General features: G+C 47.4%; 2 protein-coding genes across 2 annotated transcripts; one reads left to right on the forward strand and one right to left on the reverse strand.

Moving 5' to 3' along the window:
- Positions 1 to 404: 404 nt before the first annotated feature.
- On the reverse strand, positions 405 to 24141 carry LOC128841112 (cytochrome P450 2H2-like). The gene is made up of 9 exons (XM_054035830.1): positions 23861 to 24141; positions 20836 to 20998; positions 11230 to 11379; positions 6958 to 7118; positions 5872 to 6048; positions 5359 to 5500; positions 3980 to 4167; positions 1790 to 1931; positions 405 to 1170 (listed from the first exon to the last, which is right to left on the reverse strand). Exons 1-9 carry the CDS (start codon positions 24038 to 24040, stop codon positions 992 to 994), a joined length of 1482 nt encoding a protein of 493 aa, XP_053891805.1. The 5' UTR covers positions 24041 to 24141; the 3' UTR covers positions 405 to 991.
- Positions 11406 to 17211, forward strand: LOC128841113 (myb/SANT-like DNA-binding domain-containing protein 2). Its single transcript, XM_054035831.1, has 2 exons — positions 11406 to 14307; positions 15189 to 17211. Exons 1-2 carry the CDS (start codon positions 13770 to 13772, stop codon positions 15689 to 15691), a joined length of 1041 nt encoding a protein of 346 aa, XP_053891806.1. The 5' UTR covers positions 11406 to 13769; the 3' UTR covers positions 15692 to 17211.
- Positions 24142 to 27749: the final 3608 nt, after the last annotated feature.

The following is a 27749-nucleotide window of genomic DNA, read 5'->3' on the forward strand; positions in this document are numbered from 1 at the left end:
TGCTGGGAGAGCTATGTGGATTTGCACAGTGGGCATCTGGGCCTACGGGTGTGTCAGCTAGTCCAAGTAATCCACTCTCTATGCAGTCTTCCTCATACAACCAATGAATTTGTTGCATGCAAGTTAGCTGTAGAATAAAGGTGGTGACTGGTTGAGTTTCCCTGGATATCACAATGGTCTAGGACTCTAGGAAGGGCCTAAATACATGCCTTACTGAACTCATGGGAGTAATTCATAAATTCAAAATGGCTGCGAACTTAAAAACTGGATGGTAACAAACCACAAAACCTGATTATTCTACCGGGTGATATTCTGAACAAAAGGCGCTCAACCACGCTTGTTGTCACTTCCCTCCCTTCCCACTGACTCAGCAGACATTTTAGGTTTCAGAGTGACACACAGAATGACATTCTTGAAATCTTATTTTATAGATTTAAGACTCCAGAGGTGAGTTACAAAAATTATAGAAAGAATCTTTATGAAGAGTAAAAGATTAATCCTACTGAATTTATTTGAACCTTAGGTAAAGTGGGGAGTGCGAACGCCAGTTCAGTCCCCTGCCACAGAAACTCTCCCCACCGAAGCAGAACGTCATCGTCATAATTCACTATCATTGTCTGAACAAACCCAAAGTGCTGGACATTGTTACTAGCTCCTTGTGAACAGAGCAGCCTTTACAGCTGTCAAAGAAGCTTTCATGGGTGTCAACTACACCACAAATGAACTAAAAACAGCTTATGTTGAGAATAGATTCACACCTGAGCCCATTTGAGAACACTGCAGGATTATTGTACATGCCATTAGAGTCAATTATGTAGTTATTTTATGGTACAACACTTAATGTTGTTAAATCCTAGTTACTTAAAAAATTAACTAATTTGTCTGTGCATTTCCTGGCAATTACTTAATTTCTGTCACTGTATTAAGGAGTTCAAGATCACAGACAATCAAATTAATCACCTCAGGAAATGGAGGTGACTTTTCAAGGTATTTACCGAGGAATAACAATGAGCTGGTAGGACATTGGGGCATTTGAGGTTAATGTCATTGGAGTTATATCAATATCCTTGGGGTCAATGAGAGGCTTCAAGGTAAAGTTCTGCAAAATCGTTGTCAGTAGCAAAAATAGCTGCATCCGAGCCAGACCCTCTCCCACGCAACTCCGTTTCCCTGCAATGAAAAAGGAATATTGAAGAGATTCTGGAGATCTTTCTTTGCAGCATTTTACATGCTGTTTCTATGGACGGAGGATAATGGAAGTCACTCCAAGTTCAGGATGGTAGGAAAGCATTTGGGGCTTAAGAAGCCATTCAAAGATTGTTTTAAGGTTTGAGTTCCATATATAAAGTGGTCTTTTTAAATCTAGTTTGTGGAGAGGGTTGGGAAGATTTGAGGAATAGCTTATGCACTTCCCAAGTTGGCTAATAAGTGTTAAGGGGCAAGTAATGTGGTGGTTATTGAGTAACAAGTAAGGAGGTGTGGGCAGGCTCATGAGTAGGTGGATGAAGGAATAATTGATCATGCATTCATTTACACCAGACAGACACCAGAAAAGCATGAAGTTACCAAGCAGAGCAAAGAGAGGAGTATGTGTAGTGCGTCTGAAAAGTCACTTCAGACAGCTAGCAGGAAGTAACACGGCTTAAATACTGATAGATGTTTTACTAGCGTGAGAGACTCTTCTTCGTGGACCACCTGAAAACCCTCTGCAGACACTGTGAGCCAGTAGAGTCATCAAGGCAAAGCTAGAAGACAGTCTGAGATTTGAAATAAACATGGATAACTTTACCTATAGAAAAAGGTATGAAGAAGTCACTGTTCTTGAAGGCACCATTTTCATCCAAGAAATGCCCTGGGTTAAATTGCTCAGGCTTTGGAAATTCCTTGCTGTCATATAGGACTGACTGCAGTACAGGGAATATAGTGGTGCCCTAAATTAGTAAACATATAAACAGAGTTAAAGTGGATACTATCCAAATCAGAGAAACCTTCAAAATTCAGAGCTGGACAGTGGGACCCATCTTGATTTTTCTTTATTTCCTTGCAGCTCCTGAACTTCATGTTTTCATCCAGAAGTAGAAATATTAAAATTCCATGAGAAGAGCTAATCCCACTGAAGTCCCATCCACAGGGAAATCCTGAAATCTCTTCAGAGAGGTTGTTCCTATCTGATCACTATCCTGAATTCAACATCAAAAAGTTTGGGGAGAGTTTGGCTAAGATCTAGAAGTTTCACTTGCACCTCTGAGCTGATGCTCTGAAGCATTTGAGGTTTCCTGGTCAAGATACTGTATTGATCACACCAACAGTTTCCCCATAATTCATAATTAAGCTAAAAGCCCCATGCAATTTTACAGTGAAACTCAGTCAGCAACCCCGCCCCTGAGTATGGTGAGTTCTGGTGCATTTTAACACCTCAACCGGTGCAGAGTTTGGTGGAGATTAGAACTGGGTAAAATTTATCCACCAGAAATGCAGTTTCAGATGATACAAAACTATTTTCAAATTTGACCCAATTAGTTTTATCTGGGGAAAAGTTATTCGCTTCAGAAAACACATATGAGTCGGGGTGTGTGTCTCCCTATAACTTTTAGGCCAGAGGCTAAGGTACTTGGGATGTGAGAGATGCAAGTTTGAATCCCCAATTTGGAGCAGCAATTTGAACTCAGATCTTCCCCCCCCCCATCCAAAATGAGGATTCTAACCTCCAAGCTCTCAGATATTCCAGGATAGGCTCCTTTCAATCTGTCCTTAGGAAGCTGTTCCACTTTTTATTAACATTTAAATATCCACTGAGCCAGGGAGAATGACTCTATAGCCTGGTGAGAAAGGCACTCACCTGGGAGGCAGGAGATGTGGATTCAAATCCCTCCTCTGAATCAAGCAGAGGGAAGATTTCAATCCACATTTCTTAACTCCCAGGTTTTTGGCCTAATGAAAATACAAAGTGGAACTGCTTGACCAGGAGGACTTGAGAACAGAATAACCTAAATGCCGGTGATTAGGGCACTCAGCTAGGAGGGGGAAGAACTGTGCTTGAGTCCCTGCTTCACTGAATATTTAAGTATTGATACAAAACAGAATAGCTTCAGCAAGAGAGATTGAGGACTCACCCCAGCATAGTCTATAGCCTGGTACTTAGGATATTCACTGGGAAAATCTGAGTTCAAGTCCCGGCTCCAGAGTGGAGGTACAAATCTAGGTCACCCACATCCCAGGAAAGTGCCCTATCCACTGGGCTAAAGCATTAAAGAAGGGGGATAAAACCCACACCAAGATTTCTGAGGTAGACCAGATTTTTCCAACTTGCTGACAAATTGCAAAGATTTTCAGAAGCTAAATGAATATTTTTTCTGATTTTTTTTTTGGCTTGCTGGCTGAACTGAGTTCAGTAACTGGCATCATCCGACTAACAGTAAGAGCCCGACTCAATTTTACAGAAACCTCAGCCTTGAAGCGTGGTTTGTTTTGTGTTGTGTATTTATCTGTACTGGTTTGCATTCAATTCCAGAAATGGGCAAAGGTGTGGGGAACTCTGATCCTTTTTAAATTTATTCATTCATTACCCATTTGCATGCGCTATTTTGTTTTGATTTGACCGAACAGTGTCAAGAAGTTTCCCCAGAAACACCCCCCTTTGGCCTCAAAAAAGAGGGCAATGATTGCACGCATTGGTGTGATACCAAAATCTTAGCTGCACATTGTTGCTAAAGTTATTCTCTATTCCGTATCTTACTGCTTCGCAACTAGGCTCTCAAACCCTCTTCTGGATGGAAACCCTAACCTGCAGACTATGAAAGTCTGTTCAGCTGCATACAGGAGCTTGGAAAGTTTCAATATAATTGGTACATTCCTGGCAATTATTTAAAACTCCCATCACACAAAAACTGGCCAAACTATTTCTATTGTGAACAATTCAAAATTAAAAAGAGAAAAAGGCAGAAGAACTGACCTTTTCACAGAAACACAGAGAACTGACCTTGGGGATAATGTATTGTCTGAAATGAGTGTCTCTAGTCACAGCACGTGGGATACCAAGAGGGGCAAGAGAGACGAATCTTTGGGTCTCATGGACCACAGCATCTGTGTAGGGCATCTGGCTTCGGTCCGCCATGCAGGGGCTTCGGCTTCGGCCGATCACACGGTCAATCTCTTTGTGAACCTTCTCTGTCATCAAATTAATGAAGTTTAACACGAAGACTAAACAACGGGATTCCCATAGATTTGCCCAACAGTCTGTCTCTCTGCCCGCAAAACACAAGTCTCAGCAGATGGACATTGGGAATATAACAAAACAGGTGAAATTTTGTGTTACAGAAACTACTGTGCTTCGCAGCTATGACAAAGGGCCAACAATGTAATTACAGGGCAATGATATTGTTCATACCTGGTTCTGTTACTAACTAGAGCACAGTGTAAAATTATCACCAGTGCATCTAAATATCTAATAAGCAAGAGAGTTCCAAAGCATCTCCCCGCCCCCGGCCATTTGCTAATATGAAATTGGAATTAGCACTGGATATAGCTGTTTTTTTTAGCGCTGGCAGAGCTTTGATTTAAGCCCTTACATGATCCTGTCCTCTGTAAGCCCATTAAATCCAAAGGCAAAACAACTTTGCCTTCATTCAGGGGAAAGGGGCCTGTTTGACAGCCCTGGAATGTGAAAGCATCTGTTACCCACAGAACAGACACAGCCTGGTTTGTGGCAGTGCAGGCTTCTCTTTTACAAACACTGCAATTAAACACCCGTGGCTGGCCATGTCAGCTGACTCAGGCTCGCAGGACTCAGGCTACGGGGCTGTTTAGACGTTAGGGCTCAGGCTGGAGCCAAGGCTCAGGGACCCCAGGAAGAGGGAGGATCCCCAAGCCAAAACATCTACACCGCAGCTAAACAGCCCCTTAGCCCAAGTCCTGTGAGCCAGACCCAGCTGACCCGGGCCAGCCACAGATGTTTAATTGTAGTGTAGACATACACATACACTTCCCTTATCAGAGAACCTGAACGCTGATCTGGATTTGAGAGAGGAATTCAGTCACAACAGCCCATTCAGCCTTTGGATCCTCGCCTCAGATGGCCAATATAGGGACAAGTAATGCCCATTGTACTGGTGCTTTTTGGATGAGAACTTCTGCCTGCAGGGGAGTGGAGTAAGAAAGTCCCCCAACACATCTTCAACTCACTTCACATGAACCAAAGAACATCCACCACATGGCAGTCATGCAGGTCACTGCCAACCCAGGCCAGATGGTATCTGGTGATTTATTGGGGGAGGCTCTGCCTACATTTACTGATCTATAGAGCCAGGCACTCCTCACATCTCCCAAAGATTTAACATTTTGTGTGTGTGTCACTGTTACCTTCTATTTCTGGGTATTTCATAAGAAGCTTGAGTCCATGTTTCAGGGTGTCACTGGTTGTCCTTGTTCCAGCAAAGAATAAGTCTAATGTTCTTCTTAACAAGTTCTCAGTGGTAAATTCCGACTGGCTGTTGTGTTGCTCCTGCAGAAAGATTTGGTAGAGATGGTTGATAATTGATTGTAAAAGCATCGGATCTATTGTCAGAAGCCAAAGAAGTCTCATTTTCTACCCAAAATGTGACCCACCTGGCATCGTTATCAAATCCTACAGAAATGGGCCATAGTACTGGAGATTACAGCAGCATTATTGCAGTGCTTTGGGCCATTTCTGTTCACTAAGGTGGTTTTACGTGAATGAGGTGAATAAGGCTTCCCCCTTTATATTATAATTTCCTTGTCTCCCTTTAGGGGCTTCTGAAAAGCCACATACTCTGTTGTTCCTTAATAAATAAATAGCACTGATATCAATAACCCACTCCCCAGTAAAAAGAAAAGGCTGCGGCTATCACCTACCTGTTTTATTTTGATGAGGAAAGCATCGATGAAGTCTCGAGGGCAGCTGGGCTCCAGGGACTCTCTGTGCATCTCCACTCTCTCCAGAACAAACTTTCTCAACTCCTCAAAGTGTTTAAAGAGTCTCTGGTGAGGCCCAGGGATGTAATGCATGAGAGTCGGGAAAAAATTGTACAGCTGTAAAGATTGAAAGAAAAACACATCTTGGTTTTCCTGGGCAGAGAAGCTTCCTTCATAGTATTTACTCAAATGACTTAACTACAGCAGCACAGACTCTTCTGTGACATCTTATTTTCTAAATGGATTCTAAAGAACTTTGAAAACTTTACGAACTCACATTGCCCAATGCATATATATTCCACACACAAAGTTCAGTGACATTCAGTTACATTAGCTAAAAGACTCTCCATTATTTTCCAAAATAAAACCATCTTCAATAGACACATCTTGTTCTTGAAAAATCACACTGATGTGCACTATCTTAACTCTGAACACAAATTTTCTTGCCAAGTGGAAGCACATTATAGATTTTCAAAGGGAAATCTACTTTAGTCGTGCTGAGGTCGAATTTAAGAGACCCACATTCTTTGCCAATGAAACTCCATTGATTTCAAATGAGTTATGCCAGCAGACAGTTTGGCCCTTCATTTGGTACATTTAGTGAGGTTTTCAGGAAGGGGGCATGGAGGTAAGTGGCTGTGAGCTGGAAGTGAAAAGGAGTTTATTTTGGAGGTGAGAAATGTGATCACATTCACTATCATGTTGCTTATGTGATAAGGCATGTGACATGTGATTTGTGTGGATGTTAACATTTTAACTGGCAACTTCCTTTGCTGAAAATGTTGATAGTGAATATCCATAAGCAAATTTAATTCTGAGCTAATGACGTGTTTTGTGTGGGAATTTAAACAATACTTAGAAACAAGTTTGAAGCTGGGTTTGGTAGTAGCTGCAGCCTAACGAGAAGGAAACCATTATGGGAATCTGAAATAACACTTGTTTATGGAAAATTAATAGTTAAAGAAAGAAATTTCTGTCCCCTCCCCCAGTACAAAGGAGAAGAATAGAATAAATCCCTGAACATACCGCTGTCCAGGGAGAGCGCTGGAGCTTGCTACTTTCCTCTATGAGATTTATTAAAGTCACAAACTTCTTATTTTCATAGTCAAACCGGTCCCCAAAGACGATGGAGCAGATGACATTGGAGACGGCGTGGGTGAGGAAGAGGGTGGGGTCAAAGGGCTGCCCTGGAGTAAAACAAAACTAATAAGAGTCAGTTTTAATTCAGTGTCTTGACCCTCAGCATCAGAGTCATGGGCAGCACGGGGACGTTGTGGATCTCCAACCACAGGGCAAAACTCAAGGTGGGGCTGACAGCAATATTCCCTGGGGAGGGTGGGTTAAGGCTGCCCCAACCCCCACTCTTACCGCTCACACGCTAAATTAAACACTTGCAACTTTTTTTCTTGGCAATCAGTTTAACTCTGTCTGCTCTGCTGCTCTCTGCCTGACACACTGTGGTCTGACCAGGGGCCATCAGTGCCTCTCTGAGTGACACCTGCCTGTCTGACTTGGGGCCCATTTCACAGAAAGGATCCCAACCCTTTCACAACAGGATCCTGCTCAGAGGGCTCTGCCTGAGCCATTGCACGTGTTGTTGTAGCATCATCACTAACTCCCAGAGCGCAGCAATCTCCCCTTGGCACTGACAGCCCCGTCCGTGCAGCGTAAATACACAATTGTTGTGCTAGGGAAGGAATAAAGGCTCCCAGCACAACAGCAGGGGGGGATGGGTCTGCTTTCCGCCTTCAGAGTGCTCTAAGCAGGCCCCCACAGCTCAGCTAACACAGCTGGAGAGACTGAATTTCCCACTGGCTCACGAGTGACATTTTAGTTTCCGTTTCAGGTTCTCCCTTCCTCATAAGCACAAGGAACACATGGGGCTGGTCACTAAGAGCTAACCTGGGGCTGCAGCGTCAAAGGGACCAGCACAACATTCCTGGAAATTATCGGCAAGAGTTCACCCCCCTGACCTGAGACCACAGTGCTCATGGGGAACATCCAGAAGCAGCATTTTCTTCATGCACCAGACCCCTGCCTGTGTCCCTCACCTGTCGATTCTCTTTGACTCATTCCGAATAGCAATATCTGTCCCTTGGCTCAGAGTGCACAAGTAGCAGCAGCAGCAGCACTAATGTAGTACTAATGGTGGCGAAGGGTCCCAGTGCATTCTCCTCTCCCACTCACAATTCACCAGATGGGCAGAGCCAGCTTCAGTTTAGCTCTTAGTGTTGCATTAAATATTGCAAGAGGCAGGATGGTCTGTACGAGCCCCTGTACTTTTGCTGCAATTTAGCACTCAAACTCCTTTTCCTTCTGTGGATCCAAACCAGTTCACCCTCCTGGTATATCTGGGAAGTCCCCCTTAAATCTTAGGGCTCCTTCTCTCTCTAGGTGGCCCTGGTGAGGCTTTATTGCTTGGACAGCAGTGCTGAGGATGCCTGTCAAGTGCTAGGTACTCTGTGGGATTAGTAACTCATCTGTCATGGCTACCCTGTCCAGCAATTCTGCTAGGAAGGTGGTCACATGCCCAAACATCACATTATATGCTGTGCAGTCGTCCCAGAGGTACACACTAGTCCTGTAGGCCATCATGACCTAGGGAAGAAAACTGTCCCACTTCTGTTGACTGGCATCTACAACATAGCTGCGAATGTACAGTTCAGACGCTCCACCTGGCAGAGACCTGGGTGTGGCTGGTCATGCCTTCTGCTCAGAGCAGGAGTTGGTAGCCAGGATTAGGAGAGTAGGAGCCCAGGGTCAGACCCAGAGGTCAGGTGCCAGAGCCAAAGTCAAAAGTCAAGAATTGGAGCCAAAGGTCAGAGCCGGGTTACTTGGAATGAGGCAAGGCAGGAGCAGGAGCTATCACAACCATGGGCAAATGCTTTGAGCAGCCGCCAAACTGTTGCTGCAGCTGGGCTTAAGAGCTGGTCCGCTGTCTCTTCCCACCAGTCAGGTGGTGTAGCTAATCAGGCAGCCTATCACAGGCCAGCTGCTCTCGTTAGGTTGCCCAGAGACGGACTCTGCGGCAGCCCCTGATTCCTGACACCAACAGCCTGTCTGACCGTGGGTGGTAAGGTGTAGTACAGGTCTTATTTATCTGAAGGACGTCACACACCGCTTAGAATAAGCATGATTCAAAATTTTTGCCATTGGAATGCAAGGAGTGAGGTTAGCAACCATTTGTGCTTCTCGATCAGGCCGTGGATGAGCCTCTGCCCACTCAGAGAAGTAGCCTTCTCTCACAAGGGTGTACTGACTGACTCTCCCAGAATAACCATAGCTACCATTTCCAGAGCGTGGCTTGTCTGGGTGGTAACCATGGGTGCTCTGGGTGTAGGATGATCTGTCTTATGGGCCCTACAGGTATAACAAGACGTCCATGGTCCCTAAGCGACCTGCACCATCCAGGCCAGTAGCATCAACTTCAAACCCTTTGGCTAAGCTTCTCCATCCCCAAATGTCCCTGTGACGGGGTCAGCACCCGCCTCTCACGAGTGCCCCTTTTTCTCTGGCCAATATGCCTGTGATCACAATCTTTTTTCGGGGCAGCACCTTCGTCTGGCAGGCGGCCCCCTTTGGCTGGCTGGTTGGTTGGGTGTGAGCTTGCTTTTGGCTTTTGTTCTTATCTCAGTGGCACCTGCCTCTCACAACCACCCTCCTTGCAAGCACTGTCCAGGCTCAGTCTCCTGGACAGAGCATCAACATTCGTGTACTGTTAGCCTGGATGGTGTCTTATCTGGTACTGGAACTGAGCCAGCTGTTCCAGCCACCAGTGCAATTGTCCTTGGGCATCATGGAAATTATAAAGCCCTTGGAGGGAACCATGATCTGTTCTTCACAGGAATCCTTTCCACAGCAGGAAGTGGAAAACATATTTTGTGAAGGTCACCACTGCCAGCAACTCTGCATTAGCCACGGAGTAGGTCTGCTCTGCTTTGTTCAGCATCCTGCTGACATATTCAACTACTCTTTCCTTGTCTCCATATGGTTGAGTCAAGACAGCACCAATACCAGCTTCACTGGCATCTGTATCTAGAATGGATGGTGCTGGGGATCTCAGTAGGCCCGTATTGTTACAGATATGAGCCTCCACTTTAGTTCCAGAAAGGCTTCTTGGCAGGGCTAGTCCACTCAAACATCCACTTAGTCTCTGCCAGCTTGAGCAGTGGCTGTGCAATTGTGGCAAAACAAATAATGATTCTCCAGTAAAAAGCAACAGAGGGTTCTGTGGCTCCTTTGAGACTAACTCAAAGTCTCAAAGGTGCCACAGGACCCTCTGTTGCTTTTTACAGATTCAGACTAACACGGCTACCCCTCTGATACCATTCTCCAGTAGTATGAAACCAGAACAATGAAATGCTGCTCCTCAGTGACAGCACTCGGCACTGACCAGGACTGGATGGCTTCACCATCAACATCCCTTGAGATCATATGCCCCAGGTAATTTACTTTGTCACAGAAAAAAATTGCATTTTGCTGAATTCACCTTTAAGTTGGCTTGGCGTAGCCTCTCCAGCACAGCTCCCAAGTTCTGCGGGTACTTCTCAAATGACCTCCCAGTGATGATGCCATCAAAATACACCAGGCAAGATGTTTCCTGCATGTCTGCCAGGATGGCATCCATATAGTCCCCTGCTTAGCAGATCCATCACACTTCCTTCCTCCACTTTTTATTTTTCATGTCTATTTCAAATGTATGGTGCTTGCAGTACAGAACAGTCTGTTTGTATAGCATGCACACAATAAAGCCCCAATCTTGGGATCTGTGCTCACTACTGGAATATAAATAGTAATAATTAGTGGGTCACGTATAAAGCACTGTCCATTTACACAGTGGTTTCCAATCATTCCTGTGGGAGCCCATCATTATAAAATGTAAGTGCCAAATTTGTATCAGACGTGTAGCAGAGATGAAAATGAGAATAAGCAACTCTAGGCCTGGGTGTCTCATTAACGCAGCAGACTGAAGATAAATGGAACCACTTTACCTGGTTCACTGTCTTAGCTTCTGCCAACTCTAGACAAACATTTTCCATTTGCTCACTGGCCATAGATCAGTGGGTAGAAAACATGGGGAACAATGGCCAGAAAAGGTCATCTTTAGACCTTTGCCCACATACTTTTGTATTATATTAACACAGTTAGTTATATGTGCAGATAAAGGCTTTAGTTAGAAGATGTTTGAACCAATATCAATATCTGAACCACTGCTCAGTATTTAATATCATGAAAAGCAGAAAGACTTTAACTGACTCTTCAATTCTAATTTCCAACAGACATAAAGTTGATCCTCACCATGAGTGTTTTTGAGCCTTTCCACCAGGAAATGGGCTTCCTCCAGGATTCGCTCTTCAGAGCTCTTCTTCCCCATCCCAAAATTCCTCAAAGTGGTGAGGGTAAATCGACGTAGCTCCTTCCACGGCCCCACACTGTTCATAGGAATACCTGAAAAAGGGAAGAGAATGGGAAAGAAAGGAGAGAAGGCCCTGCCCCTCTAGCTTCTGCTCCTGCTGCACCCACAAACCAGCCAGAGACCTCTGCGTAATCACGGGTGCTCTTTATTTACAGTTTACTTTCCCACCACCTTGTAGCTACAAACAGCTTCAGTCTTGCAGCCAGCAGCGATGAGCTCCCACTCCCTCTATTCTCTGGCTCCTCCCCTTTTCTTCTCCCCTTGGCTTCCTTCCTGCCAGCCTTTATGTCGCCCCTAGCTAACGAGGCCGGCAGCTGTTCCCCGTTTGCCACTCAGGCCTGGGCTTACTCAGCCCGTTCCAATTCCCCTTTCTTGATTGGAGCGGGTATGACAGAGGCCTGGCTCAGAGTTTTTTAGCCAGTACCCTGTCACAATTAACATGTCCAATATCTGTAGTTTGTTCTCTAACAGAGCGTGGCCCATCACAGTAATGAGGATTCTTCCAGTCACAGTAATTAGAGCAAAGTATATGTACTGGCACAAACTAAAAATAAGAAGTAAACTGGGAAACACATTAGTTTGCCAAATTTTAACCATTTAGGCTAAAAATTTTCTGTCTGTGTGCCTCAGGTTGAACGTTTTTTGAATATTTCAGCCAAAGTGTTCAGCCATTTCCATGAACAAAGTTAAGGGAAAATATGTTGTTCTACCCATGTTAAAAAATGCTGGGACCTTTTCTTTGAGAAACTCTAGCACTCCCATTTGGGAGCTGGGATTTGAAATTTGGCTAGGGGCTGACCTTTGTGTCAAGGTGTGACTATGCCATTCCCATGAAAATCTACCCAAATGTCACTAAATTATAAGCCCTTGAAAAATTGCATTTCACACATTGTCAGTGGAGATTTAAGGTATGTCTACCCTAGGAAATTAGGTCGAATTTATAGAAGTCAATTTTTTAGGAAGCAATTTTATACAGTTGATTGTGTGTGTCCCCACTTAAGACAATTAAGACCATTAAGTTGGCGGAGTGCATCCACAGTACCGTGGCTAGCGTCGACTTTCGGAGTGGTGCACTGTGGATAGCTATCCCACAGTTCCCGCAGTCCCCACTGCCCATTGGAATTCTGGGTTGAGCTCCCAATGCCTGATGGGGCCAAAAATTTGTCGCGGGTGGTTTTGGGTAAATGTCGTCAGTCAACCCTCCCTCCCTCTGTGAAAACAATGGCAGCCAATCCTTTCGCGGCTTTTTTCCTGTGTGAACCGCGCAGACGCCATAGCACTGCAAGCAGGAGCCCGCTCAACTCTCCGTCATCACTGCTGTTGCAGGCAAGTCTAAAGGGTAGTGACTCTGGGACATGTGCGGGCCTGTTTAGATTTTAGGCGCATCATATTCCTCTCCTTTGTCGCTGGAGAAGAAGTCTTGCAGCCGTTCTCATCAGTAGGACTTGTAGCCATTGGAACAGCAATGGTGTTTTGCTCACTCCGCCACTTCCGCTGCAACTCTGCCATTCCGAGCTCCTGCAATCCAGCAGCAGATTGTGCAGTATGACTGAAAGCCATTGTCATATGTATGACTTTTAGCGGTCCTCGGAGCAGCAATGCAATGTTGTTTTGCTCGCTCCGCCACTTCCGCTGCAACTCTGCCATCCTGATCTCCTGCGACCTGGCTGCTCTCCCAGCCAGCAGCACTGTGCGGTCGCACCTACCCCAGCCTACCCCGTGCTCCCATAGCTCATGAACCCTGGACAGTAGTAAGGAGCAGTTGAACTATAGTCTTAGCAAGTGCAGAATGGTGGTGCAATGTGCCTTTGGATGTTTACAAGCTCGCTGCCACTGTTTATCAGACCTCAGTGCAACTAGCATTTGCATTGTTATTGCTGCTTGCTGTGTGCTACATAATATCTGTGAGAGTAACAGGGAGACGTTTATGGCGAGGTGGGAGGTTGATGCAAATTGCCTGGTGTCCGATTTTGAGCGGACAGACACCAGGGCGATTAGAAGAGCACAGCAAGGCGCACTGTGCATCACAGAGACTTTGGCCTGGTCTACACTACGGGTTTAGGTCAACTTTAGCAGCGTTAAATCGAATTAAGCCTGGACACGTCCACACGACGAAGCCCTTTCTTTCGACTTAAAGGGTCCTTTAAACCGGTTTCTTTACACCACCTTCGATGAGGGGATTAGCGATAAAATCGGCCTTTGCGGGTCGGAATTGGGGTAGTGTGGACGGAATTCGACGTTATTGGCCTCAGGGAGCTATCCCACAGTGCTTCATTGTGACCGCTCTGGACAGCACTCTCAACTCAGATGCACTGACCAGGTAGACAGGAAAAGACCCGCGAACATTTGAATTTCATTTCCTGTTTGCTCAGCGTGGAGAGCACAGGTGACCACGCAGAGCTCATCAGCACAGGTAACCGTGATGGAGTCCCAGGATCGCAAAAGATCTGCAGCATGGACCGAACAGGAGGTACGGGATCTGCTCGCCATATGGGGAGATGAATCAGTGCTAGCTGAACTCCGTAGCAGTAAAAGAAATGGCAAAGTATTAGAAAAGGTCTCCAAGGCCATGAAGGACCAAGGACATAACAGGGACACACAGCAGTGCCGCGTGAAAATTAAGGAGCTACGGCAAGCCTACCACAAAGCCAGAGAAGCAAACAGAAGGTCCGGGGCAGAGCCGCAAACTTGCCGCTTCTACGCGGAGCTGCATGCCATTCTAGGGGGTGCAGCCACCACTACCCCAACCGTGTGCTATGACTCCATCAATGGAGAAACACACAGGGAAGAGGGTTCGGGGAACGAGGAAGATGAGGATGGAGGTAATGTAGGTAGCTCACAGCAGCAAGGAAGCGGAGAAACCGGTTTCCCCAACAGCCAGGATATGTTTGTCACCCTGGACCTGGAACCAGTAACCCCCGAACTCACCCAAGACCCTGAGGGCACACAGGAGACCTCTGGTGAGTGTACCTTTGTAAATATTACACATGGTTTAAAAGCAAGCGTGTTTAATGATTAATGATTAATTTGCCCTGGCAATCGCGGCCAGTACAGCTACTGGAAACTTCTGTTAATGTGTATGGGGATGGAGCGGAAATCCTCCAGGGACATCTCCAGAAAGCTCTCCTTCATGTACTCCCAAAGCCTTTGCAAAAGGTTTCTGGGGAGGGCTGCCTTATCCCGTCCGCCATGGTAGGACACTTTATCACACCAGGCCAGTAGCACGTAGTCTGGAGTCATTGCATAACAAAGCATGGCAGCGTATGGTCCCGGTGTTTCCTGGCATGCAGACAACATCCATTCCTTATCTCTCTTTGTTATCCTCAGGAGAGTGATATCATTCACGGTCACCTGGTTGAAATGGGGTGATTTTATTAAGGGGACATTCAGAGGTGCCCGTTCCTGCTCTTCTGAACAGAAATGTTCCCCGCTGTTAACCACGCGGTGGGGGGAGGGGTGAAGTGATCATCCCAGAGAATCGTGTGTGTGTGTGTGTGGGTGGGTGGTTTACTTGGGTTTGTGCTGCATGTTAACCCGGAAACCGCAGCCCCTCCTTTTACATTGAAAACCCATTTTAAATGGCCAACCCAATTCATCCTTGATATGGGAAATGCGCTGCTGTTTGAAACCATTCCCACATGTTAAGAAGGTTAAAAAAGCCAAAAGACTGTGGCTTACCATGGCTGCCTGCAAGCCGAAATCTGTTGCCTGGCACTGCGTGAGAGATCTCTCATACCAAACCGGCAGGCAGAGGAAAAATGCGACCTTGTAACGAAAGAGTGTACCCATTGTTCTCTAAAATGTGTCTTTTTTTAACCACCTCTCCCTTCTCCTCCACCAGCTGCAAATGTTTCTCCTTCGCAGAGGCTAGTGAACATTAGAAAGAGAAAACGGAGGACGCGGGACGATATGTTCACGGAGCTCCAGATGTCCTCCCATGCTGATAGAGCACAGCAGAATGCGTGGAGGCAGTCAATGTCAGGCATGAGAAAAGCACAATATGAACGAGAGGAGAGGTGGCGGGCTGAATGGCGGGATGAAAAGAGCAAGTGGCGGGCTGAAGATGATAGGTGGCGTCAGCTTGCAGACAGAAGGCAAGAGTCAATGCTCCGTCTGCTGGAGCATCAAACTGATATGCTCCAGTGTATGGTTGAGCTGCAGGAAAGGCAGCAGGAGCAGAGACCGCCGCTACAGCCCCTGTGTAACCAACAGCCCTCCTCCCCAAGTTCCATAGCCTCCTCACCCAGACGCCCAAGAACACGGTGGGGGGGCCTCCAGCCACCCAGTCACTCCACCCCAGACAATTGCCTAAGCATCAGAAGGCTGGCCTTCAATAAGAGTTAAAGTTTTAAAATGCAGTGTGTCCTTTTCCATCCCTCCTCCGCCACCCGTCCCAGGCTACCTGAAATTATCCCCCTACTTGTGTGAGGAATTAATAAAGAATGCATGAATGTGAAATAACAATGACTTTATTGCCTCTGCAAGCGGTGCTCGAAGTGGGGAGGGGAGGGTGGGGGTGGTTGGTTTACAGGGAAGTAGAGTGAACTGGGTGGGGGGGGGCGGAGGGTTCATCAAGGAGAAACAAACAGAAGTTTCACACCGTAACCTGGCCAGTCACAAAACTCATTTTCAAAGCTTCTCTGATGCGCCCTGCTGTGCTCCTCTAACCGCCATAAATGTCTCCCCCTTACTCTCACAGATATTGTGGAGCACACGGCAAGCAGCAATAACAATGGGGATATTCTTTTCGCTGAGGTCTGAGTGAGTCAGTAAGCTGCGCCAGCGCGCTTTTAAACGTCCAAATGCACATTCCACCACCATTCGGCACTTGCTCAGCCTATAGTTGAAGAGGTCCTGACTCCTGTCCAGCTGCCTGTGTACGGCTTCATGAGCCATGGCATTAAGGGGTAGGCTGGGTCCCCAAGGATCACGATAGGCATTTCAACATCCCCAACGGTTACTTTCTGGTCTAGGAAGAAAGTCCCTTCCTCCAGGTTTCGAAACAGACCAGAGTGCCTGAAGACGCGAGCATCATGTACCTTTCCCGGCCATCCCACGTTGATGTTGGTGAAACGTCCCTTGTGATCCACCAGGGCTTGCAGCACCATTGAAAAGTACCCCTTGCGGTTTATGTACTCGGTGGCTTGGTGCTCCGGTGCCAAGATAGGGATATGGCTTCCGTCTATGGCCCCACCACAGTTTGGGAATCCCATTTCAGCAAAACCATCCACTATTGCCTGCACGTTGCCCAAAGTCACTACCCTTGATATCACCAGGTCTTTCATTGCCCTGTCAACTTGGATCACAGCAGCCCCCACAGTAGATTTGCCCACTCCAAATTGATTCCTGACTGACTGGTAACTGTCTGGTGTTGCAAGCTTCCACAGGGCTATCGCCACTCGCTTCTCAACTGTGAGGGCTGCTCTCATCTTGGTATTCTGGCGCTTCAGGGCAGGGGAAAGCAAGTCACAAAGTTCCATGAAAGTGCCCTTACGTATGCGAAAGTTTCGCAGCCACTGGGAATCGTCCCACACCTGCAGCATGATGCGGTCCCACCAGTCTGTGCTTGTTTCCCGGGCCCAGAATCGGCGTTCCACACCATGAACCTGCCCCAGTGACACCATGATTTCCACATTGCTGGGGCTTGTGCCTTGTGAGAGGTCTATGTCCATGTCAATTTCCTCATCACTCTCTTCACCGTGCTGCAATTGCCTCCTCGGCTGGTCCGGGTTTCGCCTTGGCATGTCCTGGCTCTGCATATACTCCAGGACAATGCGCGTGGTGTTCATAGTGGTCATAATTGCCACGGTGATCTGAGCGGGCTCCATGATCCCAGTGCTAGGTATGGCGCCTGGTCTGAAAAAAGGCGCGAAACTAGTATCTGATGGACCAGGAGAAGGAGGGAGGGAGGGAGGGCCGAGTGACGACATGGCGTACAGGTACAGGTACAGGGAATTAAAATCAAGAAAGGTGGCTGTGCATCAGGGAGAAACACAAACAACTGTCACACAGAATGGTCCCCCCAAAGATTAAACTGAAAACCCTGGGTTTAGCAGGCCGTTGATTTCACGGAGGGAGGGGAAGCAAATGAATACAGAACAAATCTATTTTTTACATCTTAAGCTGGCAGCCGACGGTGCAGCATGACTGATAGCCTCTGCAGTACGATGACGATGGATACCAGTCGTAATATACCATCTTCTACCAAAAGGCAAGGGGCTGCTGCTGTGTAGCAATGCAGCCCCACGTCTGCCAGCCCCACGTCTGCCAGCACCCAGATCGCCCTCGGCCTCTTCTGGGTGCTTAGCAGACAATACTGGGCAATTGGCAGAAAATAGTATACTACAACTGATAGCCATCATCATCGAGACAGTAGCATGTCTGCCCAGGTGCCCATGATTGACAGCCACTGCAGTACGACGACGACAGATACCAGTCGTAATATACCATCTTCTACCAAAGGGCAAGGGGCTGGTGTAATGCAGCCCTACGGCTGCCAGCCCCACGGCTATTAGTCATGCTACACCGTCTACCGCCAAAAGGCGGTTAGCAGCTGCTGCTGTGTAGCAATGCAGTCCCACGTCTGCCGGCACCCAGAGGACATATGGTGACGGTGAGCTCAGCTGAGCTGAGCGGGCTCCATGCTTGCCGTGGTATGTTGTCTGCACAGGTAACCCAGGTAAAAAGGCGCGAATCTATTGTCTGCCGTTGCTGTGACGGAGGGGGAGGGGCCTGACGACATGTACCCAGAACCTCCCGCGACACAGTTTTGCATCATCCGGGCATTGGGATCTCAACCCAGAATTCCAATGGGCGGCGGAGACTGCGGGAACTGTGGGATAGCTGTGGGATAGCTACCCATAGTGCAGTGCTCCGGAAGTCGACATTAGCCTCGGTACTGTGGACGCGGTCCGCCGACTAGAGCACTTAGAGCATTTTATGTGGGGACACACACAATCGGCTGTATACAACCGATTTCTATAAAACCGGCTTCTATAAATTCGAACTAATTTCGTAGTGTAGACATACCCTTTGAAAACCAGTTTCTCCTTGATGCAAACTTGCCCCCTTTGTTGATTTTAATTCCCTGTAAGTCAACCACCCTCCCCCCTTCAAAATAAAGCAACTATTGTTTTGAAACCATGCATTCTTTCTTCATTAATTAAAAATAAATGAGATAATGGAAAAGGTAGTCGTGGGTAGTTTGGGGTACATGTCATCAGTCACCCCCCTTTTCCTCCCCTCCCGCCATGAAAGCAATGGCAGACAATCCTTTCGCGCCCTTTTTCCTGGATTGCCCATGCATACGCCATAGTTCTGCAAGCGGGAGTCTGCTCAGATCAACACTGCAGTTGTGAGCATTGTAAATAAACACCTCACATTTGCCCTTGGAGATTTTAGCATATATATTGGCATTGCGTCTTTTGGAACAGAGTTCTGATAGCAATGATTCATCTCCCCATACAGCGATCAGATGAGCTCGCCACACTGGTCAAACAGGAAATGAAATTAAAAAGTTCCCGGGGCTTTTCCTGTGTACCTGATTAGTGCATCTGAGTTGAAAGTGCTGTCTTGAGCGGTCACAATGGTGCACTCTGGGATAGCTCCTGGAGGCCAATACTGTCAAATTGCATCCACACTACCCTGAATTCGACACGGCGATGTCGATTTCAGCACTAATCCCCTCGTCGGGGAGGAGTACAGAAATCGATTTTAAGAGCCCTTTAAGTCGAAAAAAAGGGCTTAATCGTATGGACAGGTGTAGGGTTAAATCGATCTAACGCTGCTAAATTCGACCTAAATTCATAGTGTAGACCAGGGCTTAGTGTTTAGCGGCTAACGTCTCCAAAGATACTGTCATCACTGGACATACACCAGCACCACTCAGCTCCAAGTGCTGGTCCACAAATAAAGATGACAACCTACTACTGTTAATGGTTACTCCATTAGCTCAAGTGGCAGAGGTCTGAGCAGTGGAGGTAAAGTTTCCAGCGGCATCAGCGTAACATATTATAAAAGTGGCATCCCAGCCTAGAGGCAGTAGGAGAGAGAGATGTAGCCCTTGGGAGGTGCCAGAATGATGGTCACTGGTGATGATGAGGGAGGTGATAGTGATGAGAAAGATGATGGCTAGCATTTCAGGTTATTCTGCAAGGGATGGTGTGAGTATATGGATGTGCAGATGTACATTCCGTAGTATCTCTATCTACTTTACTGAGTTGGGATGTTTGTGACAGGACTAAATGTATTAATAAACAATATTTGTAAATATAAAAGAGTTTCTATAGTGTGAGTGTTGCAACTGTGCACATCAGGGTTCCCAACTGTATAATAATTTTTATAATTCTGGGCCTGATCTTGGGGGCAAGAACCTGGCAACCCTCAAAGTGATAACTGGAAATTCTTAAGAAATCTATATAATTAATACATAATCTAAAGCTCAGGCAACAAAGTGAAACAATAATAAAAATAATCCTCCACCCCTCCTGGGACATACCTAGTCTAGTGAGGCCAGGCAGTGGCATGGCTACAATGGCACAAGTGGTGCAGTTGCCAACGCCCAGAAGTTTATGGGGGCTCAACCAGATGGAGCAGTGCTCCAGCACATCACCTGGAGCATGGCGTCGGACAGAGGAGCAGCCGGGCCAGCTCTGAGTGGCATTGCGACTGGGTACTCAGGTTTGGACTGGCTGCCCTTTGTCATGACAGAGGAGTAGTCAACCGAAACCTGAGTGGTGATGCAACCCTGTGTGCCAAGTCACAACCCCACTCATCACTCCAGTTGGACTCAGGCCATGTGAGTGTGAGTTGGGAGATGGGCACCACTGGGCAGCCAGGATTGGGAGTAGCAGCCCTAACCTGGGATGGCAGTGGAGCGCTGAACTGCTGGGTCACCAGTGAGTGGCCAGGAAGGTCTCAGGGGCAGTAGGTGAAGGGCTGGAGGGCCAGTTGTTGAGGTGTTATAGGGTGAGTGGGAAGCATCAGTGATCTGCAGGGTGAGGAATTGAGGGCAAGTGGGGTGAGATGTGAGAGGTGTGGAGGGAAATAGTGGATTTTGGGGGTGATGAGGTGAGTTGTAGGCTGGGATGTTGTGGGGGAGGGAGGAAGGTTGGGGGCTATGGCCTGTGATTTGAAAAAGGGGCTACCTAATGTATTCTTGGACCAGGGACCTCTGGGGCCTTGTTACACCACTGAGCTTGGGAAGAAGGGGATAGGAATTCATGACCCTCTTGGCCTGTCCAGCTCTGGTCTCCTGGCTGTATTCTGGCCCTTCTGTTATGCGATGGCCTAGTCACTGCCTCTCACTCACCTGTAGTGAGATGTTACCACCCATTCATGTCAGGGAGCTAGTGGAGTAACAGGGAATGGAACCAATCTTTGCTACTGTTCTAAATGAAACTCCAGCTGCTTCCCCTTGTGTCGTCTCAGTTGTGTTCTCCACATATAGAGAATATCAGCTCTATATGCTGATGTTACTGGAAATTTACCTTTTTTGTCGGGCAACCTTTCAAATACTGGCATACGTCCTCTGTCACTGAACTCGTCCCCTTGATCAATCAGCGCTTCCTTCACAACTTCATGTCCATACAGCACCACAACCCGCTCTGAGCCCAAATATATTGTGAAAATTGGGCCGTACTTTGCACTGAGCTGTCAAAGTTAACACACAAAACCAGCACGTTTTAACATAAATCCACTTAATTAAGAATAAGAATGTGATCAGATCAAATTACAAATTAATGAAAGAGCTCATATGCGGCTAAGATAATACTAGTCAGAATTTACTATTCTGATTTGGGAATTGCCTGACATTTGCTTCAGTTTCTAATCTTGATGTTCTGTTAACACTGTGTTTTTCCTAGAGAGATAGAGTGAGTGTGAAAGAAGGATCATTCTATCTGTGTTATATAATTATCTCATCCTGCTAGCAGTTGGAATTAATGCAGGTCCTTTCATTTGTGAGCTCCAGCAATTTGCACTATTTAACTAATGACAATTCAGTTCTACTCTGAAAAATGACTTTGTACAAATGACACTTCTAACGCCACAGAACTCCTGCCTCCATTTATTCATAGCAACATCTGCTGACTTTATAATGACAAGACAGTTTTTCCTTATTCCTGTCAGCCCTGCAGAGCCAGAGAGAGAGTGGAGTGAGATTCTGTTCCCCCTTTTACATTACAGATAGACTTACTGCCTAATTTCCAATCCATTACACCTGTGCAAATCAACCACAATGGGGTTACATATCTGTAACTCTTTATGGTAGGATTCAATGAGAATGAGGTTGAACAGATGTAACTGGGGGCAGAGTTTCTCCTGTTTAACTTTTATTATTTGCGATGGTGAGCAAGAAGGAAAGAAACCAACTTGGCAGTCAGATCCCAGGCTGTGGATTGCCATTCGCATGTGAGATGATGGTATTTGAGATGATAATTATAGTGAAACAATAGCATGGGCAGAACAAAGCCATTTTTTCATAGCTGACCTGCAGTTGACACCTTACCATCCCCTTGTGAAGCAGGCAAATATCATTACAGCAATTTTACAGATGGGGAAATTGAGCGCTTAGGTGACTTACTTGGATGCACCCATGGGCTACATCTGCACTTGGGGCTATGGGTTTGATTCCCAACTCGAGCAGACCTACTTATGCCAGCTCTCATTGAGCTAGCCCACTAAGAACAGTGGCATAGCCACAGTAGCAGAGAGAGTGGCATGGGCTAGCTGCCCCGAGTACATACCCCAGGGGTACAAGTAGGTTTATGCTTAGAGTGGCTAGCCCACGCTTCTGCAGCTATTACTATTTTTAGAACACTAGTTTGATGGCATAAGTCTGCCCATGTGCGCTGGGAATCAGACCCCAAGCTCCAACTGTAGATGGAGCCAGAGTCTGTTGCAGAGTTAGGAATAAAAACCAGATCTGGCTGCCATTTCTCGACAGACCCCACTAGACCACTCCCCCTACAGTGTGATTGTCTATACAGCTTGCAGTGAAGCTGGGCAGGTATATTCTGGATTACCTGTGACTAAGACACCTATATTAAAAGTCATACGTTAACATGAACAGTTTATATCTAGCATTCAAGATTGATTATTTTTGCGGAGGGGGGGAGAATGAAGACTGAACTATGAGGAGTTGAGTGACATGGGATTGTCACTGTGTAAACGCCAGACATTTCACAGAGTTCTGCTTGAGCTACGCTCTGCTTAACCTCCAACGACAACCAACAGGGCTGGCTCTAGGCACCAGCAAAGCAAGCAGTTGCTTGGGGTGGCAGATTTGCAAGGGGCGCAAGAATCTAGCATGGGAGCTAAGAAGCAACAGGGGCCCCTGGGAGCTGTAGTTCCTTGGTTAGCTCCCTGCCTATAGAGCCAGCCCTGGAGCAGGGAAAGAACTACATTTCCCAGCATTCCCTTGGCCACTAGCAACAGGAAGGGGTGTGGGAAAGGAGTATGGAACTGAAATCTGCAGCTTGCTGTGAATGGTAGGAACAGAGCCAGCTCTAGGTTTTTTGCCGCCCCTCCCGCCCACACCCCCTGCTACACCAGCTTTGGCCCCCACCTGCACCCTCCTACTGCCCCAGCCCTGGGCTCTCCCCCGCCCACACCCCCTGCCACCCCAGCCCTGGTATCTCCCCCAAAGAAGGAATTGGGGGGACTAAATGGACGGTGCACCTCTCTATCTGAAGCCTAACAAGGGAGGTATGTGGATCCCACTAGAATTTAAAATGAAAAGTAAGGGAGGGGAGGCTCTAGACCTGGGCAGCTTTAGATACAGTACCAGGCACTTAGGAGGATTTCCACTTCTGAGCCATGGAAGCAGAAATTGACTTTTCCTCTCCAGATATAGCTAATATTCAGAAAGGGAATCTAGCACCTGCCTTCCAGATTTGAACATCCTCAAAATTCAGGAGTGCTCAAGCTCAATTTGCGCAGCTGTTACTTCATTTCCCCCAAATCAAATATACTGATCCACTGTAACTTGCTGTAGAAAATATAGAATAAATTGAGCAAGAAATGCTTCCCAGTGGTTATTAGGACTGGAGTTGCTATTTTCAACGGCCATTGCTTTTTTTTCCCTTTAAGTTTTAGTTTTATTTGTTTAAAAGAAAGACCGTGATAGTGCATTCCCCATAGACACAAAGAATGGAACAAAAGAATAATAAAGGCACCTCAACTTTTCCTCATTTATGTAGGACAGTCTTATAATGTGCATCCAGATATCCTCCAGTCACACAAGCTGAAAATTGTTCCACTTTACTGCAGTTCTGTAACCATATGGGAACCAATCCTGTTTGTTCTGTGCACATCCAGAATTCCTGCTGAATGACCCGCCCTGGGAGCGAGTTACCAGTGACCCAGGGCTGGGGCAGCAGGAGGGTTCAGTTGGGAGGGGGAGAGCCCAGGGCTGGGGTGGGGGGGCAGCCAAAAAATTTTTTGCTTGGGGCAGCAAAAAACCTAGCACTGGCCCTGACAACCAAACACTAGATGAGAAACAAATACTTTTACCTCACGCACTGATTGGGGCAAGTTCTTCGTATTCAGCTGCAGTGCATTTCCTATGATGGGAAAAGCAACAGGGCCAGGCGGCAGCTTCCCACTTCCAGACATCTTTTTCCATGCTGAAAGGAAAAGAAGGCAAGAGATGCACATTGCCAGGAAAATAGTTGTTGCTCCCAGAGGCTCCATTACAGAGTGTAGCAATTATTCTGGGTTCTAGCAGGGAGTTTACTGTTATTTCAGAATCCACACTTTATATATTGTGTGGTGGAACAGAGCATGCAAGCTAATAGCCTCTCTCAGTTCCGCTTGGTAAACTAGATTAGTCATTGTTCAGCAAAAGACACCTGATATCAAACTCGGAATGATCTCCCTTGAACCTTTATTTGTATATCATGTGTGTTTGCCCCTCCAGCCTTTGTTCCCCATGTATTTGTCCAGAGAGGGCAAACGTTAATCATAAAATGAATCTTTCTAAAGTGGTCCAGACGTCCATGGACTTCTCCAGTTTTGATACATATTGCATGGAGGCATGCTGTTAGCTGAAATATTACATACTTACACTGACAAAAAACTTGGTTAACATATAGTTAAGGTTTTCCCAAAGTATATTGTTGTAGGCTATGTAATATGTAGCATGTATATTTTAGATGTTGGAACATGTGAAAAGATACCAACTTGTCTGGCAAGTAAAGAGAACAGCCAGGTGAAAAGCTGAGCTAGCAACCTGATCTGGTGACCACCCACATCAGCAGTTTGGTTAGGAAAAAAACGGAGTTAGCAAACTAATCATAGTGTTAGGCAGAAAAGTGGTTAAACAATATATAATGAATAGCTTTGCAACAATGTATGTTAGGCATGCACCTGAAAATGGAGGTGCACTTGCATTTAACCCTCTGCTATGCCCTATTTCATGGACTGATCATTCACTGAAGCAGCAAATAAATGACATACTTTCTTCGTCTCAAGAGTCGGTCTGGGAACCTGTGCGGGCTGGATAGTGGGGAAAAGAACCAGTGAACAATTGTGTCCTTCTAGAACACTGAGTTCAGCGAAACTTAAACTTTTCAAAAACCAGGCACTGAAGAGTTAAGGTATTTTAAAAGCAAACTTGTGAAAACCAGGCAATTTAGAGTTAAGGTATCACCCACACAATGGTAACTGCCTCCTTGGGGCTGGGAATCATCTGTATTCACTCCAGCTGCATTCACTGAGATGGGGCTAACTGTATGGAATGGTGGAAGAGTTAGTTGGAGCACCTGGCCAGAGCTGTGATTGTGATATGAAGTGAATGTAGGGGGGCGTGCAAGCCCCACATGGGTGTGATCAAAGCAAAGCAGTGCATGTGTACCTTGAGAGAAGCAGTATGCCTCATGTTAGCACTGCCTTGTGTAGATTGTGGCCATGTCTCCACTACAAAGTTTTGCCAATGTGAGTTACATTGTGTACAGTTGCGGGAGTTAGTACGTTGATTATGTATCAGAGGGGTAGCCGTGTTAGTCTGAATCTGTAAAAAGTAACAGAGGGTCCTGTGGCACCTTTAAGACTAACAGAAGTAAGTAAGTTACTTGCATCTGAAGAAGTGAGGTTCTTACCCACGAAAGCTTATGCCCCCAATACTTCTGTTAGTCTTAAAGGTGCCACAGGACCCTCTGTTACTTTTTACGTTGATTATGCGTGTGCGTACTTGGCTTCCTGTGTCAGCACTGTGCGTACTAGCCAAGAGTGCTTGTGCCAATGCATAGGGTGATGAGCTATAGGTAGGTCTCCCACTAAGCAACCAGCCACTGTTCAGCACACTGCTGTTTGGGTAGTTTTGGCAATGCATGGTGGGGCATAAACAAGAGATAAGGCTGCCATCCCTAGGTACCTCCAGGGAAGTGTCATCAAGATCTCTCATGAAGATTCAAGGGACATCCCTGTGTACGTAAAGAAACTGCTCCATGTGGCCCCCCTCCCACCTCTGCATAGGGGAATGAAACACAGATAACTCTATGGCTATTTGTTGTTTGTCTACCTCTTCTAGTATGAATCAATTAATGAAAATTTGATAACTGTGTCCAGATAAGTTGGGAGAGTCATAACCGTCATGGAAAATTTATTTGCACACTTACCCAAGGTTCCTTCCCCTGCTTTGGGCTTGTCCGTGCTCGACTGTTGGGACTGGCTGGACTACGGTGGATTCAAAAACAGATCCTGGCTCGCAGCACACTGACTCCCCTCCTCGGTTGCCTGTCCCCATTCTCCTCCTCCTCCTCCACCTCTCGGTTCAAGGCAGGGTCCTGTGACCTGGGATCCTCTGAGGTATCCACGGTGGTGTGAAGGGTCAGGCTGGTTCAGAGCTGTGCCTGCCCAGCCTCTTCTCCCCACAGGCCCAGTATCTCCTCACTACTCCAGGTGTGTAGCCAGCATGGTCAGCTGGGAAGTTGCACACAACACTGGAGAGCTGCTAGGGGTGCTCACTCAGTTGGACAATCAGGAAAAGGCATTTAAAAAAAATCATGGATGTTTTAAGTGTGGGGAGAGGGTGGCTTCCAGTCTACGTGACCACTGGGCAGTGGAGTTCACAATTGTGACAAGAGCGGCCAGCGTCGGGCATTGTGGGACAGTTGCTGGAGACTGTTAGGGTCAACTCGTGCTGAATTGACATATGTACATGAACCATGGCTCAATGCCAGTCGGGGAGGTGACATTACTATGTCAGCGTAACGGTGCACATACATCAGTGGGAGACAACTTGAAGGGGAGACCTATGCACAACTACGTCAATGCACAGCAGCTTTGGCACCTGGGAAAGAATTCCCTGTTGTAACTCAGAGCCCTCCTGTAGTAGTCTCGGACGAGGTTCGGCCCTCAGCGTGGCTGTGGGGTACCCTACCGCCTCGCTCTGGTCCGCCGTCAGTCCTGGTCCAGCAGTAGTGTGGGACAGCAAACACACGGTTAGGGGCTCAGGCCCTTAAGCAGGGGCTGAGCCAATAGGTCAGAAAAAGCCCCGGGCCCTCAATCAAGGCGGGGCAGCAACCATGCAGTCTGGAGCTCAGGTCCTCAAGCAGGGGCTGAGCCAATAGTTCGGGAACCCAGGCCCTTAAGCAGGGGCTGAGTCAATGTTTGTAGCAGCCCAGGCCCTAGGTCAGGTCAGGGCGGGGCAGCAATCAAATAGGCAATCAGGAACCCAGCCTCTCTAGGCCAGAGAAAAGGGGGAGTCTGCCACCCAAGGAGTGGGTGGCAGGGGGGACGCAGGCCCTCCCACTCCACTGTGTCCCAGCCCGGGGTCCTAGAAGCAGCGGAAACTTGCTGCTGTCAGTGGGGCTCCTGGCCGCAACACACTGACATAGGCTCTGGCAGTGCTGCAGCCAGACTGGGGTCGGCTGCCCCCGGGCTACTTCCATACTCCCCCTCTTATGGTACCTGGGCCGTACTAGTGTCCTTGGTGCTCTCCACCAGCATCGGTTCCTCCGGGTAGGTAGGGAAGGGTAGGTTCGGCTCCTCCTCCGGATAGCAGGAAAGGGGCAGGCTCGGCTCCTCCTCCGGGTAGCTGGGAAGGGGCAGGTTCGGCTCCTCCTCGGGATAGCAGGAAAGGGGCAAGCTTGGCCAGTCCTCCTCAGGGTAGCGGGCGAGGGGTAGGCTTGGCTGGCCTGGTGAGTCAGCAGGCCGGTCACAGCCTGCGGCTGTCTCCCAAGTGGGAGGCCGGCCACAGATGTCTGCTCTCTCCGCCGGCTTATTCTCCACTGAGCTCAGCAGGCGGGCTTTTATACTTCCGGGTCGGCGCCATGACCTCTGAGGGGCAGGCCCCGGACCCGGTGGCTCCACCCATGTTGGTATTAGGGGAGGTTCGGCCCTCAGCGGGGCTGTGGGGTATCCCACTGCCTCGCTACACCCCCGCCCCCCTCAAGGCTGG

This window comes from Malaclemys terrapin, chromosome 7 (assembly GCF_027887155.1).
Source record: "Malaclemys terrapin pileata isolate rMalTer1 chromosome 7, rMalTer1.hap1, whole genome shotgun sequence".
Lineage (NCBI taxonomy): Eukaryota > Metazoa > Chordata > Testudines > Emydidae > Malaclemys > Malaclemys terrapin.